General features: G+C 60.6%; 1 protein-coding gene across 1 annotated transcript; it reads right to left on the bottom strand.

Annotated features, from left to right (window-relative positions):
* Positions 1–208: 208 nt before the first annotated feature.
* Positions 209–16,463, bottom strand: NPAS1 (neuronal PAS domain protein 1). The gene is made up of 11 exons (XM_054588495.1): positions 16,342–16,463; positions 15,688–15,923; positions 8,768–8,841; positions 8,409–8,498; positions 6,720–6,894; positions 5,336–5,451; positions 4,969–5,126; positions 4,369–4,475; positions 2,117–2,264; positions 1,228–1,322; positions 209–677 (listed from the first exon to the last, which is right to left on the bottom strand). Exons 1-11 carry the CDS (start codon positions 16,461–16,463, stop codon positions 214–216), a joined length of 1,785 nt encoding a protein of 594 aa, XP_054444470.1. The 3' UTR covers positions 209–213.
* Between the last annotated feature and the right edge of the window lie 1,514 nt (positions 16,464–17,977).

Genomic DNA, 17,977 nt, shown 5'->3' with positions numbered 1-17,977 from the left:
TGCAGGAGGATGGAGGGAGGAGGAAGAGGTGGCTGGGAGGAGGGAGGAGGGAGGAGGGAGGAGCTCCATGGCCTCCAGAGACCGAGCTACAGATGGGGAGCAGGTCTTTAATTATTACAGCGCGCGGATGGGGCCGAGAGCCCTGTCTCCTCCCCCACATAGGGGCCTGCGCCCACCCCCAGGGTCCAGCTCTGCAGGAGGCGCTCCCAGTCATCAGTCCCCCTTCCGCTGCGCCCTGGTGCCCGCGGGCCCCGGGTAGGGCAGGCCCAGGGGTGAGTAGAAGGCCTCCGGGAAGGCGGGGCCCGGGCCCAGCCTCGGCAGGTGTGGGTACATGAGGCCCAGCTCCGTGGGGCCGTAGCGGATGGTGCTCGGCGTGCATAGGCCCCGCATGACGGGAGGCAGGAAGCCCGCGTGGAGCAGGGAAGGTGGGGGGTCCCCAGGAGACACCAGGCCCCAGGGCCGCACGAGGTCCTGCTTCAGGGCCCCCGTCCGGATGACTGACGTGAACTCGCGCCGCGGTGGGGCTGGGTGGCCAGCCGGCTCCTCGTCCCCGCTGTCCTCTGTATCTTTCGTCTCCCCCCAGCCAGGCTCTACTTTGATGCCTTTGCCCCGGGTTTGGGGGGCTTCGTCCTTGTCCAGGGGGGCAGCCTGCTTCTCTCGCACGGGAGACGCTGGCTCTGGAAGAAGATTTTGAAGGGCGCTGTGTGCGCGTCCCCAGCCCTCAGGCTGCCCATCTGTGGAGCCAGTCTGAGCTCAGTGGGTCTCCATGGGGCTGGTTTTGTCCCCCAGAGGACATCTGGCACTCTCTGGAGACGCTTTTTGGTTGTCACAGCTGGGGAGGAGGGTGCTCCTGGCATCTACTGGGCAGAGGTCGAGGGTGCTGCGGGCGCCCCACAGAGCGCAGGACGGGGCCTCCACACACAAGGAATTACCAGGTCTCTGATGGCATAGAGTGGGGGCTGAGGAACCCTGGTCTAGACCGGCGCTCACAGAACTCTCTCTGTGACGGCGACATGCCCTGTCTGCGCCATACGGCGCCTGGGCCACCGGCCACGTGTGGCTACAGAGTGCTTCAAATGTGGCGAGTACAACAGAGGACCCGAGTTTTTAGCTTTAATGTAAGTAGCCAGCCATACGTGGCTGGTGGCTTCTAGACTGGACAGTGCAGACCCCAGGAGACCCACTGGGCGGGGCCTCGCAGGGGTCGGGGTGGGAGGCGGGGCTCACCTGCAGGTTCCGGCTCTGGGCTGGACGCGTCCTCGCAGGCTGTGCTGGCTGGAAGCTGGAAGGCGTCCAGAGGTGTGCGGCCACCCTCAGCTTGGCTGGGACAAGACAGGTGGGGTTGGGAGCCAGGATTCCTGAAGGCAGGCTCCCTTCTGCGCCCCAGTCTTGCAAGTGTAGACTTCCCCTCTGCCTCTGAGCGTTGAGCACTCTGAGAAACCTGCGCCTCGTGCCTGGACCCCCAGACTCCAAGCTGGTTTCTAGCCCAGCTCGACCTCACCTCCTAAGGCTAGACCTGTGCGGCATGGCGTCCAAACGTCACTGCCTAGGTGTCCCCTGGGCACCTCCCACTCACCTGACCTCAGTGTCTTCCCTCTGAACTGCCGCTCCTCTCAGGCCCGGCCAGGCCCAGCGAAGCTGGAGTCCTGGGAGCCCACAGGGCCTGGCGTCCCCAGCGCCTGCCCAGCCTCCTCCCTGCTCTCCTAGCCCTCGTCTTGCCCCTCAGACCGCCCTCTTCACAGCAGCCGCCGGGGCCTCTCCGAAAGGCAGATTGGACTGTGACCCTCTCTGCCTTTAAACTCTGCCATGCGTGGCTCTCCCGTGCCCCAGTGTCGGCCTCGACGCCCAGCCTGGGCCTGAGGCCGCTTTGGCCCGACCGCGCTCGGAGCATCATTGCTCTCTGCTCCCCTCTGCCTCATGTGTGCGGCAAGGATGTTCCCCTTCCAGGCCTTGGCCTTCTCTGTCCCCCATTCCTCCTCCCCTTTTCAACCCTCCCACGCTTGTCCCCTCCTAGAAGCCCTTCCTGAGGATCCCCCACCCCGAGGTGGGGAGAGACAGCAGAAGCTTCTGAAGGGGGCACCAGCGCCCTGTGGGCCGGGCAGGGTGCCACGCTCACCTGAGCACGTAGCTGACCCAGAGCACGTGGCGCTCCCCAGGGCTCTTCCCACTCACAGCCACGGTGGCCACCGACTGCAGCCACACAAAGCCCCCGGCACGCTGCAGCCAGCGGTAATACCCGGTCATCACCTGGCCCTTGTCCAGCACTGGGCCCAGCCCAGGGACAGGAGAGACCAGAAGGGATGGGCATGAGACAGAGACAGGAGGACAGGAAGAGACAGGCAGAGGGAGGTGAGACAGATGGACGGGGGAGGCAGAGGGAGAGGAGTGGTCGGGGAGATGGGCAGAGAGGAGACAGGGAGAGAGGGAGATGGGTGCGGAGAGACAGCCAGGTGCAGAGGGGCGGGGAGGGGCGGGGAGGCAGGGGCAGAGAGGGGCGGGGAGGCAGGTGCACAGAGGGGCAGGGAAGCAGGTGCAGAGGGGTGGAGAGGGGCGGGGAGGCAGGTGCAGAGGGGCGGGGAGGCAGGTGCAGCGGTGGGGGACAGGTGTAGAGGGGTGGGGAGGCAAGTGTAGAGGGGCAGAGGAGGCAGGTGCAGAGGTGGGGGACAGGTGTAGAGGGGCGGGGAGGCAGGTGCACAGAGGGGCGAGGAGGCAGGTGCACAGAGGGGCGGGGAGGCAGGTGCAGAGGTGGGGGACAGGTGTAGAGGGGTGGGGAGGCAGGTGTAGAGGGGCAGGGGAGGCAGGTGCAGAGGTGGGGGGACAGGTGTAGAGGGGCGGGGAGGCAGGTGCAGAGGTGGGGGACAGGTGTAGAGGGGCGGGGAGGCAGGTGTAGAGGGGCAGGGGAGGCAGGTGCAGAGGTGGGGGACAGGTGTAGAGGGGCGGGGAGGCAGGTGTAGAGGGGCGGGGAGGCAGGTGCAGAGGTGGGGGACAGGTGTAGAGGGGTGGGGGAAAGGTGTAGAGGGGCAGGGGAGGCAGGTGCAAAGGTGGGGGACAGGTGTAGAGGGGCGGGGAGGCAGGTGTAGAGGGGCAGGGGAGGCAGGTGCAGAGGTGGGGGACAGGTGTAGAGGGGTGGGGGAAAGGTGTAGAGGGGCAGGGGAGGCAGGTGCAAAGGTGGGGGACAGGTGTAGAGGGGCGGGGAGGCAGGTGTAGAGGGGCAGGGGAGGCAGGTGCAGAGGTGGGGGACAGGTGTAGAGGGGCGGGGAGGCAGGTGTAGAGGGGCGGGGAGGCAGGTGCAGAGGTAGGGGACAGGTGTAGAGGGGCGGGGAGGCAGGTGTAGAGGGGCAGGGGAGGCAGGTGCAGAGGTGGGGGACAGGTGTAGAGGGGCGGGGAGGCAGGTGCAGAGGTGGGGGACAGGTGTAGAGGGGCGGGGAGGCAGGTGTAGAGGGGCGGGGAGGCAGGTGCAGAGGTAGGGGACAGGTGTAGAGGGGCGGGGAGGCAGGTGTAGAGGGGCAGGGGAGGCAGGTGCAGAGGTGGGGGACAGGTGTAGAGGGGCGGGGAGGCAGGTGTAGAGGGGCGGGGAGGCAGGTGCAGAGGTAGGGGACAGGTGTAGAGGGGCGGGGAGGCAGGTGTAGAGGGGCAGGGGAGGCAGGTGCAGAGGTGGGGGACAGGTGTAGAGGGGCGGGGAGGCAGGTGCAGAGGTGGGGGACAGGTGTAGAGGGGCGGGGAGGCAGGTGTAGAGGGGCAGGGGAGGCAGGTGCAGAGGTGGGGGACAGGTGTAGAGGGGCGGGGAGGCAGGTGTAGAGGGGCAGGGGAGGCAGGTGCAGAGGTGGGGGACAGGTGTAGAGGGGCGGGGAGGCAGGTGTAGAGGGGCGAGGAGGCAGGTGCACAGAGGGGCGGGGAGACAGGTGCAGAGGTGGGAGACAGGTGTAGAGGGGCGGGGAGGCAGGTGCAGAGGTGGGGGACAGGTGTAGAGGGGTGGGAGACAGGTGTAGAGGGGTGGGGAGGCAGGTGTAGATGGGCGGGGGGCAGGTGCAGAGCAGAGGGGGCGGGGGGCAGGTGCAGGGAGAGAGGGTGCCAGGGAAACACACAGCGGGGAGAAGACAAGGGCAACAGTACAGAGGGAGACAGAGAGTCGGAGTGAGAAATACCTGGAGCTCATGCAGCCCCTGGATTTGCAAGGGTGGGTCACAGAGGCCCCGCAGCCAACCCCCACCCCACCCCACGCCCAGCTGTTGTGCAGAGCTCCTTGCCGCTCCTCTGTGCTGTGTGGCAACAGGAGGGGACTGTGGTTGTCCCCGAAGCAGGACCTGCAGGGAGCAGGGCAGGGGGGCGCTGAAGTGCGGAGGGGCAGGCAGGGGGAGGGGTCCTCACGGTCCAGGTGGCTTTGGCGGATCCTGGCTGCGTCCTGTCCGTGGACAAACTGGTAGCAGCTGCGGCCCACCAGCTCTGAGGGCCCCAGGTCCATGTGGTCGCTGACCCTAAAGGCAGGGGCGACAGGGAGGAGGGGGTGGCCGAGACCGTGGGGTGGGGAGAGGCAGGGTTGGCTCTGGGATCACCTGGGGTTGCCACTCTTCCTGGGGAGTGCTCTGAGCCTCAGTTTCCCCTCTACGAACGGCTGTAATAGTGTCCCCTGGAGAGGCTCCAGGCACGCGAGCAGACCTGGCCATGGTACTATCTCGCCAGGTCACTATTGCCTTTTCCTCACTGCGAGGTGAGGAGAGAGTGGATGAGAGATGAGGGGCCGGAGAGGCCAGGGAGATGGGATCAGGGAGGGGCGAGGCTCTGTCCAGGGCGCCCCCAGGGAGCGCTCAGACCTCCATGGGCACAGTACTCCCGCGGGAGGCCCCGGCCCGGCCCGGCCGCCTTCCCTCCCTTCCCCTCCCTGCTGTCCCGCCTCCCGTGGCTCCCCAGAGCGCACCCCCAGCTCTCCTGTGCACCCCCATCCTCCCGCTTCAGCGTCACCCCCGCTACCTGCTCTCACAAGCCAGGATGGTGAGACCCAGGCTGAGGCGGAAGACGATCATGTGTCGGTGCAGTGGCAGCTCAGCCAGTGGGGCGGGGGGCAATGTGTGGCCAAGGGCCACGAGGCCCAGGGCACGTGCCCGGAGGCGACCAGTCACGTGTATGACCTGCAGGTAGTGAGTGAGTGTGGTTGGAGGAGGAGCGGGGTGGGCGGGGGGCACGTGGGGAGGGCCGGAGGGCCTCAATCCCCCAGTGCCCTGGCTTGAGCTGTCACCCACAGGCACAGGGTCGCAGCTGGCAGGAATGCAGGACCTCACCCCCCAGCCGGCCAGGGGACTTGGGACCCATAGGCTGGGGCCAGAGAGCTCCCACCCACCTTGTACCCCGAGGCCTTCACGTGCAGACCCCGCTTGGTGAGCGTGGATTTCATGCGGATGAAGAAGGAGCGCTCCTGGACCCCAGAGGAGGGGGACACCTGTAGGGGGCTGGCCTCTGGGGTGGAGAGAGTGAAGGAAAGTTCTGGGGTCAGGGGGAGGAAACATGTAGATGCCTCTCCCCACCTGCCGCAGAGCCTGCCAGGCGGGACATGGCCACAGATACTCAGAGACCCACCTGGTGGTTCTACAAGTTCATTGACGTCCTACACTAACCTCCCCTCCCAGCAGCAGCCAGCTGGGCCTTTCTAAAGCTCGGCTCTGACCCTGACCTTCCCCTGCGCTGAAGCTGCCATGGCTGCACAGGACCCTTGGGAGAGAGCTGAGCCCCTCACTGCACCCTAACTGACACTGTCTCTAGCTACACCTCCAGGTCTCAGGCCAGACACCCAGGAAGCCCTCCCTGACCCCGGGGCGGGGTCAGACACCCCTCTGGGGTCTTGCATCACAGCACTGCCCATGCTGGGGATGGGTCAGTATCCCTCACTAGACTGAGAGCCTTGGGCAGCGGGTTGGGGGTTAGGGCCTTTGTCACTACTGTGTCCCCGGCCCTGCCCAGCACAGAGCAGGGCACAGAGCAGGGCCTCAGGGTATGGCAACAGGTAAGACTCACAAACACAAGTTACTCTGCAAATCCCATGATACAGTCATAAATATGTTCACACTCAGATGACCCTGTGGCTCAAATTTAGGTACAAACATAACCACAGTCCCACCCGTGTCCCAAACATCTCCCCAAACTTGCGACAATCACTGCTGACGATTCAGGCGGTTTTGATGTAAAGCAAACCCCAAATAAGAAAACCTTATTTACAGGGAAGTGAGTCTTACAGTGCCCGAAACATCTCAGAGCTAAAAAGAACGTCAGCGTAATCTCCAACGCCCTCCCTCTCCGACACGGAGTGGAATTTTCCATTGGAGAGAGGGCTGAGGAGCGTGGATCCTGGAGCCAGAGGAGCCTGGGCTAGAGTCCAGCTCAGCAGCCTCCAGCTCTGTGACCTAGGACAAGGGACTTAACCTGGCTGCACTGTACCTCAGTTTCTTCCTCTGTAAAATGGAGAGAACAGTTCCTGCTCTGTGGGACTGTGGTTAGGATTCAGTGAAATCATGTGCTTAGAGGCACGGCACATGTAAATGTACAAGAAGTGTGCGCTGTTGGGGAGCCAAGCTTTCCTGCCTCAGTTTAGACTTGATTCACTTTACAAAAACTCGCTTTGCACAACTCTAAGGAGAGTCGGTTTTGTAGAAATGAAACATAGTTGGAAACATAGTTGGTACCCAGTGTCCTCTGATCAGGCCTCATTCTTTGGGGGCCCTTGAAATTACCTATCTCTGGGGTATCAGCAAGCGAGGAGGAAGAGGAGGAGGAGGAGGAAGAGGAAGGGACGGAGGGTGGAGTGGGCGGCCCGGGGGTCCGGGTCCGCAGCCCCAGTTGCTCCAGCACCTCTGAATGGTCCCCGGGATGGATGTAGTCGAAGACGCTGCTGCCCGTCAGCTCCACCTGCCGGCAAAGGAGGGGAATGCAGGGGCGGGTGAGGTGCGCGCGCAGCGCCTCGCCCGCCCGGTTTGCCACAGATTCATTGGCCTACTTGCAGGAGTGCTTCGTGCCAGTCTTGTGTTTTTATCAGAATTAAAAAAAAATTTTTTTTAAGGAGGAAGCAAATCTGGGCTCTTCTCGTGCCCTCCCATTTCAAAGCCAGTGATTATTAATGATTTTCCGCCCTTGCCTACTTTATTTAGAAGTTGCGTAGGGAGTTGGGATGGGGTGGGGTCATAGCCTCTCAGAGCAAACAACTGTGCCCTGAAATGAATCACAGGCCGTCCCAGCGGGAATGAACTCAAGATACGAGCGGCGGAACGGTTTTCCAACTCTTCGAAGAGTTAGAACATTTTCATTAGGCAGACTTTTTCATTCAAATCGCCTCCCCTGCCCCAAACCTGGCAGCTGTCCCCTTCTGTCCACATCGCCCCGAGTCCAGGCCCCCGTATTCTCCCTGCTACACTCCTGCCCCAGCATTGTCATTGGCCTTCTGGCTCTCAGTCCCCGCTCAGTGGGCACTCCTCCCCTAGATTCTCATCGGACCGTGGTCTCCTCTCAGAAACCTCCCACGGCTCCTCCGGGCCCAGGGCTTGGGGTCATTCCCCTGAACTCCACCTCTTCACGGACCCCTTCCCACGCCAGCTGCAAGCCTTTCCTTCCCTCTTTCTCCCACATTTTCTCTTGTCCATATGCCACTTCCTTTGGGGTCTGCCTCCTCCAGAAATCTCCAACAACCCGCTGAAAACTTGCTCGCAAGGGCCAATTAACAAAGCATCCAATTTCCTAAATTTAGCATTTGCCAAAATCTTTCTAAGAACACTGGTAGCAATTTGCATTGAATAGATTGGCAAGTCCTAAGATGCCACAAGGAGCCAGGACTCCAAATAGGGGCAACAGAGGATCTATTTCTTTTTTTTAAGATTTTATTTACTTTTAGAGAGAGGGGAAGGGAGGGAGAAAGAGAAGGGGAGAAACATTGATGTGTAACAGAAACAGCTGGTTGCCTCGGGCACATCCCTGATTGGGGGCCTGGCCTGCAACTTGGACCTGTGCCCCGACTGGGAATGGAACCAGCAACCTTTCCATTTGTAGGCCAGCACTCAGGGCTTTAAAATGCCACAGAAAAAGCTTCCAAACCTTCCATACCCAAGCCCTTCCTATACAAATTTTTGTAATTCTATATGAATTGTTAAGAAGAAACAAGTTTTGGTAAATACGGTGCCTTTGGCCACCACTCACTGGCAAACTGGTCTTTCTGTTAATTTGTTCCCTTCAAATTGACCTTGGCTTTGAAAACCCTCTTCTGCCTGTGAGGAGCAGCCATGTTGGATGCAATGTGGGTTTCCAAGGAACACACTTTGGAAACCATGGATCCAGTCCATTTTTCACACTGGCTGGCAAGAGGAAGGGCATGAGTGGGCCACCAAGGGAGGTGGCGGTTGCCCCAGTCCAGGCAGCCTGCTGAGGATCCTTACCTGTGAGAGACCCAGGTAAATGGAGACCGTCTCTGAGATGTAGAGAAACTTCCCCTCTTGGTTCAAGGCAAACACAAAGCCATCCAGGGACTAGAGCGAGAGAGACAGGGAGCAGGGAGAGAAGAGCCTCACGTCTGTAAGAGGCTCTGAAATCTTATCTCTGCCTGGGTTGGATTTTTTATTGAGGGAAAGACGGGGTGTCAGTAGCCCTGGGAAGAGGTAGGCAGTAAAGGGAGCCCCAGCATGGGCCTCCCAGCCCTGGTGCTCTGGGTGGGATGCATGCGGGAGGAAAGGGTGCTGTTCCCACGAGGTGGCCACCAGGTGGCAGCACGGAGCAGCAGGTGGGGAAGAGGCCTCACCTGCAAGATGTGTCCTCCCAGGTGCTGCTCGAAGACTTCAGAGACCAGTGCCACGGGGCCCCTGCGGCCTGGGGCTGGGGGTAGAGGGAGGCGTGAGGGCGGGGCCTGCGGCCTGGCTGGCCCCGGCCTTCTGGAAAGGACCCCAGGGAACTAGGCTACAACATTTCCTCTCTTCCCCCAAGTCCTAGAGCCATCTTGGGGTACTGAAGGGCCCAAGGCCCTGTGGAAGAGAGACCTGGGATGTGGGGAGGGGTGAGAGGAGCAAAAGTAGGCCAGACAGACAGACGCCAGGGGACGCAGAAAGGGATTCATCCATCCATCCATCCATCCATCCATTCAGCAAACTCACCCCAAGCAGCCACTGTGTGGCCAAGCTCTGTGCTGGGTAGTGCTGGGAACAGTGAGGTGATCCAGCCAGCCTGGCCCTGCCGTCCCAGGGCACCCAGGCCAGGGACACGTAAACAAGTAAAAACTAACAAAGAGGAAGTGATCATTTGTAGCAAATGCTATGAAGAATCAAAGAGATTGTGTGAAATGAAGAGGGATGGGTTAAGGCCTGTCGGGGGGTGGGTTGAGGTCAGATCTGAAGGATCTGAGGAGAGAAGGAGGCAGAGAGGAGACTGAAAAAGAGAGAGAGAGACATACACAGACAGAGATTGAGAGGCAGAGAGAGTGAGAGACAAAGACAGAGAGAGAAAAACGGGCAGAGGAACACAGAGAGACATAAAGGCACAGGGAAAGGGGTTAAGGACATTACAACTCAACAAGAACCCAACTCAAAAAATGATCAAAGGACTTGAATACACATTTCTCCAAACAAGATATACAAATGGCCAATAAGCACATGAAAGGATGCTTAAACTCATTAGTCATTAGCAAAATGCATATCAAAACTACAATGAGAGCCCTGGTGTGGCTCAGTGGGTTGAGTGCTGGCCTGGGAACTGAAAGTTTGCCGGTTTGATTCCCAGTCAGGGCACACGCCTGGGTTGCAGGCCAGGTCCCTGGTTGGGGCTGTGTGAGAGGCAACCAATTGTGTATCTTGCACATCAGTATTTCCCTCTCTCCCCCCTTCCTTCCCCTCTCTCTAAAAATAAATAAAACCTTAAAAAAAAAAAAAACACTGATAGACAACTTCACACCCACTAAGATGGCTAGGAAAAAAACCCCAGAAAATAAGTGTGCAGAGGATGTGGAGAAACCGGACACCTCACGCCTCGCCCCACGCATTGCTGGTGGGAATGTTAATGGTGCAGCTGCTCTGGAAAGCGGCGCGGTGGGTCCTCCGAAGTTAAACATAGTTACCATCTGACCCAGCAAGTCCACTTGTAGGCATACACGTACACCCAAAGGAATCGAAAACATGCTCTAGCAATTCCAAGTGTCCATGATGAAAACAGGCTGTATTCAGACAATGGAATATTATTTAGCAATAAAAAGGAATGAAGCAGCGATTCACGCTGCAGCTTGGGTGAACCTGGAGAACATTATGCCAAGTGACAGGAGCCAGGCATGAGAGGCCACATAGCGGATGATTCCATTTATATGAACTGTCCGGAACAGGCAAATCCATAGAGACAGAAAGCATATTGGTGGTTGCCAGGGGCTGGAGCTGGCGGGGATGGGAGGGACGGGAGTGGCTGCTAACGGGTACAGGGTTTGAGGGTGATGATGAGAATGTTTCAGGACTGGACAGAAGTGTCGGTTGCTCAACATGGTGAATGTCCTAAGTGCCACTAAACTGTACACTTTAAAGCGGTGATTTTGTGTTATAAACTTTACCTCAATAAAAAAAAAAGTTTTTAAAGAGATCGGGACAGAGACATACATAGACATGGAAACTGACACAAAGAGACAAAGACAGAGAGAAATGAAGAGGCAGAGAGGGAGGAATCGCGATGCAGAGAGAGACACGGAGCAAGTGGGGGGAAGGCATTGGGGGTGAATGAGACGGAGGCCCCCGGCCCCAGCCCCCGGCCCCCAGCCCCCAGCCGAGGGCTCCAGACGCCCATGCTGAGGCCATGGACCCTGTTCCCACCCAGGGTCCCCTCGCTGATTCTGTGGAGAACGACCCCTCAAGGGCCCCGTGCCCAGCCTGGGGAGCCCCGTGAAGGACTCGGTGACCTCGAGTCCCCAAGCACCTGGCTCTTGGTCCAGGTCGCGTCCAGTCGCAAGGCTGTCCCTCCCTGGCTGTGTGCCCTGGGGCCAGTCTCGTCACCTCTCTGTGCCTCAGTTTCCTTCTCTGTCAAGTGAGTTTGCTAAGAGCGCAGCCCTCCCAGGCTGGTTGAGCCTCCAGTCAGCTTAAGGGAGATCAAGAAAGGGCCTAGGCCGGCCTGGCCCACAGCAGGTGCGGGGAAACACGGAGCCAGAATGAGTATTAATAGTGTGATTACTATTGTTATTTCCAACCCATCAAAACACCAGGCGGCGGAGAAACCCCGCCCCCTCCCCAATCGGGGAGCAGCCCCCAGCCCCGCTCCGCCCCCTAACGTCTAGGCCACGCCTCCTCCCCCCAGGAGAGCTCCCAACATCCCCCCGCTGACACATCCTTTCTCCAGTCTCGCCTGGAACTCCAGGAACAATAAGTGGGGGCGGGGGGTGATTAATGGGGACCCCTCCCCCGAGATGCAGCGCGAACCAGCCGGGTGACAGGCGGGAACAATGCTGCTTGCTAATTGTTGCAATTTTCCCCTGTCATTTTTGCTAATTCCTTCATTTTCCCTCTCAGAGGATCAGCCCAGGTCAGACTGAACGGTTGCAATTAACGGCGTTAATGGGCACGTCGGGACGGGGCGGGCGGGTGGGGGAGCGCCACGCTCAGCCACTGGCTGTTCCTGAAAACACCGGGCCTGTCCCCTAGGACAGGGAGCCCTGGGGTCTGTCCCCATCACTGACTGCTGCGTCTTATTACCCCCAGGCTATCCTTCCCCAGACTCTCCAATTCCCCACCTCCTGCCCCTGTGTTTCCTCCTCTTCCCCCACCCCCGCAAATTGGTAACTCCCATATCTGCCCCCTCATTACCACCAGATCTGTCCCCTCCTCGGGTCCAAACCCCAGCCGTCACTCATTCATTCAACAAACATTTGCTGTTTCTTATAGGAGCCTGACTCTGATAGGGAAGAAAAACTGTCCCAGTCACACCATCCTTGATGAGTGGGGACTGAGGGCCTCTCCCAGGCCTTAGGGGGTCCCCCCACCTTCCCTTCTCAACTGCCCAAGGGGTTTCTTGCTCGGGGTTGGGGGGTTTTCGGGGGGGGAGAATTTGAGGAGGGAAAGGGGGAGGGGGAGGGCTGGACTTCATTGCCCATCAGAGGCCCGAGAGCGGGAGCCGCCCCACCACAGAGTCCCGGCGCCGGAGGGCTGGAGGGGGCATGGCTGCCTCCATGGTCCTCAGCCTCAATGTAAAATGGGCGCAGTGATGGAGCAGAATGGGTTCGTGCCTGGAAGCAGCACAGAGCCATGCACACAGTGAGCGCCTAATTCCTGAGTCCTGCCACCACCCTTGGCAGCAGTGTTAGGAGGGATAACCTGTGTTACTTACCGGTGTTACCACGGTATCTCTACCCTTCCGGTAGTTGCTTGCCCTACACCTTGACCTCTGTCTCTCACACCTGCATCCATTTTCTGCAAGTCCTACAGACTCGGCTGCCGCTCACGGCATCACCTCAATCCGACCCCCTGCCACCCCATGGCCCTCACACTGGTCTAGCTGCGCCCCCCCCCCCTGCCTGGGCCACTGTACTTGCCTCTCCATCGGACTCCCTGATCCCCCCATACCCTCCACCACCACGGCTCCCACCTCACTCGGGTAACAGACAAAGTCCTGGCCACAGCCCACGAGGCCCTGCAGGACCTGGTCCCTGCTGACCGCTCCCTGCCTCACTCACTCCTCTCCAGACTCCCTCAAACCAGCAAGCTGACGCCAGCCTGCCCCAGGACCTTTGCACTTGCTGTTCCAGCTGCGTGGGCAGCTCTTCTAACTCTTCTTGTAGCTCGTTTCCTCGCCCCCTTCCAGCCTCAGCGCAGAGGCCACTTTCTCAGGGAGATCACGCCTGACCTGTGGGTTATGATGCCACCCTCTCTGACCTGTCCCATTCCACAGTCACCTAGCTGTAGGAGTGAGCTTTTTCTGTGTCCTAGACTCAGGGAACAGGATGCCCGTGGGGGAGGCACGTTCAATGAAGAAGGAATATAGAGTGTCAGGTGGTAGCACTATGAAAAGAAAGAAGGCAGGACAGGAAGACAGGGGATGCTGGGCAGTTGCCATTTTTAGTAGAGTGATCAGCAGAGGCCTTACTGAGGAGCTGACATCCAGAGGGAAGCGAGTGCCTGTGCAAAGGCCCTGGGGTGAGACCCTGCTTCTCTGGTGGGGGAGAGGGTGGTGGTGGTGGTGTTTAAAGAGGTGAGAGAGGCAGATGAGATCAGGAGGTGGGAGACAGGGGGCCCTCCGCGCAGGGTTTATAGGCCCACCCTTGAGGGCAGGGACCTTGTCCTGTTCCCTGCTGTGTCCCCGGCAGCTAGAACCGTGCCTGGCGCACGGAAGGTGTTCAATGCATGTTTGTTGAATGAATGACCAATGCTGACTTGAGATCAAGACTGTCTTCTCCCCAGACTCTGAGGCCCAGTGCCAGACTTTAGCCTCTGTTGCCTCATTTTGCAGATGGTAGCCTGAGGCCCAGAGAAAGGCGGAGACCTGCAAACGTGCCAACAGCGATGGTTGGAAAGGTGAACTCTGGAGCCAGGTCCCTAGGGCTGACTCTCAGCTCGGCCTCTTTGCTGTGTGCCTTTGGGTAAACAGCTTCGCCTCTCTGGGTCTCCTCTGTTTTCTACTTCTATCAAGTGGGAATCACAGCATGGCCTCCCTCCTAAGATTTCCGAGAGGATTAAGCGAGTTAGTTGTATATGGTGCTCTGTACAGTGTCTGACCCATGCTGTGTATCATTGCTATCACTATTATTATTTTTATTTTTAAATGTAGTATTTACTGTTGCATGCATTTCTTTCTTTTTTTTTTAACATTTTTATTTATTGATTGAGGGGGGAGAGAGAGAGAGAGAGAGAGATCACTTTGTTGTTCCACTTACTGATGCTTTCATTGGTTGTTTCTTGTATGTGCACTGACCGGGGAGCGAACCCACAGCCTTGACGTATCAGGATGACTCTCTAACCAGAACGAGCTCTGGGCTGGTCTGCCAGGGCCACTATGATTATTATAAGGAGGACATGGGAGCCCCTCCTCTTCAGAGAGTGGAAGGCTGGCTCAATGCTTTGCTCTCTGACTTCTGCTAACAGGCTATCCTCAGTTTACCCATTTGAACTACAGAGGCAGACACTTGGCCTCCTGTTGGGAGACCCTGTACCGCAGGAGCTACCCCCAGTCTCCTACTTTGGGCGGTAGGGGAGGGAGTCTGCTCAGTTGCTCCTCCCATCAGTTCCTGGCTCACAGGCAGGGCCGTTGCTGGAGTCTGAGGTGCCACCTCGGTGCTGTGACCTCGGTGAGCCCCTGCCCCCTCGACCTGCCCACCCGGGCAATGGGGGTGGGGGTGGACGCCAGCGGGGCCCTCTCAGAGCACCCCCGCTTCTCTCCCTGGGCTCAGGGACAATAGACAAGATGTTTATCCCCCGCCGGCGCACATGTTGTTCGCGGTAATGACAGTAATCAGAGGCTCTAATGCCGCATTCTCTCTGTGCCAGTCAATTCGCCTAATTACCGCCTGGGAAGCCGGATTATTTAAATTTAAATGGTGATTTATTGCGGGCTTAATCAATGCTATTTTCTTTCCCCCTCCCCCCTGAGGCGGGGGCAGGAGGGGAATTGGAGCCCCCCACCCCACGCTCAGGACGCCCCCCCACCCACCGGGAGCGGGACAGTCGCCTGAGGTGCCCTCCCTCTGTCACCGGCGACCTCAGGTTAATACGATTCGCTGTCATCTGGTAACAAGAGTAAAGCAGAAGCGCACAAAAGGAGGGATCCATACCACTTCTGTGTCTCTATCAGTAATAAAATCTGAATAATAATAAAATCTGTAGATATCTATATTTATCTGTGTTTTACATATTCTATATTTATATATTGTAGATTCTGTTTCTTTGGTTATTTGGTTATCGTCGGGACGTCGGCCTGTGCAGCGCAGGGACTTCCGCCTGGCCTGTCGCCGCTGGCGCACAGTAGATGCTCAATAAACCACAGGCCCCCCGCTGCCCTGCGGGTCGCCGCTGCTGACAACAGTGACCACCCACGTCGCCCACTGGGTGCCGGGGCAGCCCCGCGGCTTCACACAGAGCCCCTGGCTGACCCCTCCCTAGCCCTCGGGGGAGGTGTCATCAGGATTCCCATTCCACACGCGAGTCGCGCAGAGGCCAGGGGACCTGCCGGGGGTCACCCTGCGGGTAGTGCTCTAGTGGGGACAAGGACCCGGGTGACTTTCTGAAGCTCGCCATCTTACCTGCCACCTCCTACTGTCTCCCTCCCGCTTTCCCGAGCTGGGAATTCCAAGTCCGGAGTCACTGTGCTCCCCGTGGGGCCCCTCGGTTTGGGGGCGCGGCTGGGGGGGGGGATGTCTCTTGCGCATTAGTAGCTGCGAGGCCCAGGCCGGGTCCTCTCTGACCGGCTCAGGGAGCCGCGGGTCTCCTTTGCAATGATAATGATTCATCTCCTCTAATAAAAATAACACCATTTACAAGCACCCCTGGCGTCGCCAGGCCCTGGATGAGGCCAGGCAGGGTTCTTGCTATCGTCGTTACCTCGCACGCCCGTTTTACAGAGGAATAAACTGAGGCTTGGAGAGGTAAAGCCTCCCGAGATAGACACACAAGCTCCCTCGGCGCAGCGGAGCTGGGCGAGCACCTGGAAACCCCGGGCCGCTGCCCCGCGGGCAGCGCTGGGACCCCGACCCCGGCCAGGCGCATGCGCACTCACCAAGGCCGGCGGGGGGCCCGGCGGCTCTCAGCCCCCAGGGCGGCGCCCCGAGCGCGGCGAAGCGGCGCAGGCGGAGGTAGGTGACGCAGAGCCGCACGATGGACGCCTTGTCCAGCTGGCTCGAGATGGCCCCGGGCAGCGGGAGCAGCTTGGCCAGCTCGAAGAACTCCAGGTTCTCTTTTCCGCGCCGCGAGCGCGCCGCGTTCCGGGACTTCTCCTTGCGCTGCGCCAGGAGGCTGGGCGGGAGGCGCGGAGGCCGCGTCAGCGGGGCCCCGGAGTTCAGGGGTGCGAGGCCTAGGGGAGGGGGCCCCGCCTTGGGGGGCCTCAGGGACCGGATGGGACGTTGGAAGTGGATTCCGCACTCGGGATGTGGCGGCGGAACCTGGGTGTGAATTCTAACCCGGCCGTGCGCACAGAACAGGGGGTGTCGAGGGTGGGGGGAAGGAGAGGAAGCGGGGCGGGATGAGGAATGTTGGGTGTGAATTCTGAGGAAGGGGCTGGGGACGCCACAAGTTTGGGTAGGTTACAGAACCGCGGTTGAGCGACTCCGGGTACGACATCCGAGCCGCAGGGGACGGGGCAGAAGTGAGTGTGAATCCTACCAGGACGCGGGCTCGGGGCACGGCCAGGCCCGAGGGGCGGGGCTTTGCTCACCAGGGTCCGGGCGGGGCCTTGACCACGAGCCCCGGCAGAAAGTCCCACGGGACGCCGCCGCCACGACCTGCCCCGCACTTGACCTCTCCGCCGCCGCCCCCGCCGGGATAGGGGGCCGCCATCGCCGCGGGGACTCGCTCAGACGGGCTCGGAGCAGCCTGCGGGACTCGAGACCCGCGTCTCCTGCGGCGGGAAGGAACCGGCGGCAGCGCTCAGGGTCCGAGCAGGGTCCCGGGAGAGCCGCTGGGGAAACTGAGGTCCGAGCGGAGCTCAGGGTCCCAGCAGGAGCTGGAGCTGGGTGGTGCCTCAGTTTCCCCTCCCTGGAGGCCCCGCTACAGAGCCCGCCGCTCCCACCTTGCCGAGCCCCGGGCGCAGCTCAGGACGCGGACGTGCCCCGCCGCCGCCTCCCCCGCGCCGCCCGCCGGCGCGCCCGCCAGCACGCCCGCCTCACGCCCGCGCCGGGCCGGCTCCCGCATACCAATAGGCGCACGCGGCGCGCATACGGATCCGACCGGCCCGCGCGCTGCGTGCCAAGCATGCCCAAGCCTGGCGTGGGGCGGGAGCCTCGCCAGGGCCCAGGCGCGCCGGGACCCAGCCCCTGGAGCCCTCTGGCGCGGGGATCCGTCCCTCAAGCCCATCCCGGGAGTCCTCGTTCCCCGCATCGCGGTGCGCCTATTTCCTGCGCTGGGTTGAGAAGGTAGGGGGGCAGAGGGCTAGGACCGCACCCGGCGCTCTGCCTAGGGCATTTTCCCCAGACCCTGGGGTGACGCCATGTGTCCCGGCCACCAAATCTCCGCAACCACAACTTCCTCCCTGAAGACCTAGGCGTGCGAGCCCCAGCCCCCGACGCAGTGGCCAAAGCCTCAGCCGCGGACGCACCCAGGAGGGACCGACCTGAGGCTCGGGGCCCAGGTGCTCTGGTATCCAGATACCCTAGAACCAGGAACATGTTCGATTAGGTATTAATGCTTCCAGGACTAGGCGTTCAGGATTCCCCCTACATACCCCAGGACCCGCGCCGCCCCCAAGCCTCCGCTCCCAGGTGTCCATATCCGCCGGCACCCTGTTTCTCTAGGACCCAAACAGCCGTGTGCCCCTTCCCCCAGCTTCAGGATACAGGCGTTTTAATAACCCAGCCCCCAGGACAGTGAGTTCTGGTCTCCTCTTTCTCCAGGACCCAGGAGTTCCCCGGCTTTTCGTACCAGCCGGCAGACGTTCCCTACCCGCAGGACCCCCAGCCTTATTACCTGGCTGTGGGGCGGGCTCTGGGCGCGGCGTGCGGCCGGCCCGGCGGCGCGGCGGGGTGGCCCCATAGACCCCGGGGCGGGCCGAGCTCGGCGGGGCGCGGGCTGTGGCGCCAGGCTCTCGTCGCCCACCGCGGCCTCGCAGACTTAGAGATGCGGGGACAGCCTGGAGGGCGGGGCGTGGTCTGCCGGAGCCCCGCCCACCGAGTCTCCGCCCCTCGGTCCAGCCCAGCGCCAGCCCCTCTGGCCTCTTCAGTGGTAGGGGGTTCCCAGCAATGGGGACTCGGCCCCCTTCCAGCAGAGCGAGAACCTCGGAGTCCGAGAAGAGAACACCGGAGCGCGGGCTCTACCTATAGACCCCACCGGGAAGACCTAGCGCCCCAGCTCCTGCC

The sequence above is a fragment of the Pteronotus mesoamericanus genome, unplaced genomic scaffold (genome assembly GCF_021234165.1).
Source record: "Pteronotus mesoamericanus isolate MK-2021 breed Mesoamerican mustached bat unplaced genomic scaffold, CSHL_Meso_final scaffold_137, whole genome shotgun sequence".
Lineage (NCBI taxonomy): Eukaryota > Metazoa > Chordata > Mammalia > Chiroptera > Mormoopidae > Pteronotus > Pteronotus mesoamericanus.
The sequence above is the reverse complement of the archived record's forward strand: the minus strand, read 5'-3'. Positions and strand labels throughout refer to the sequence as shown.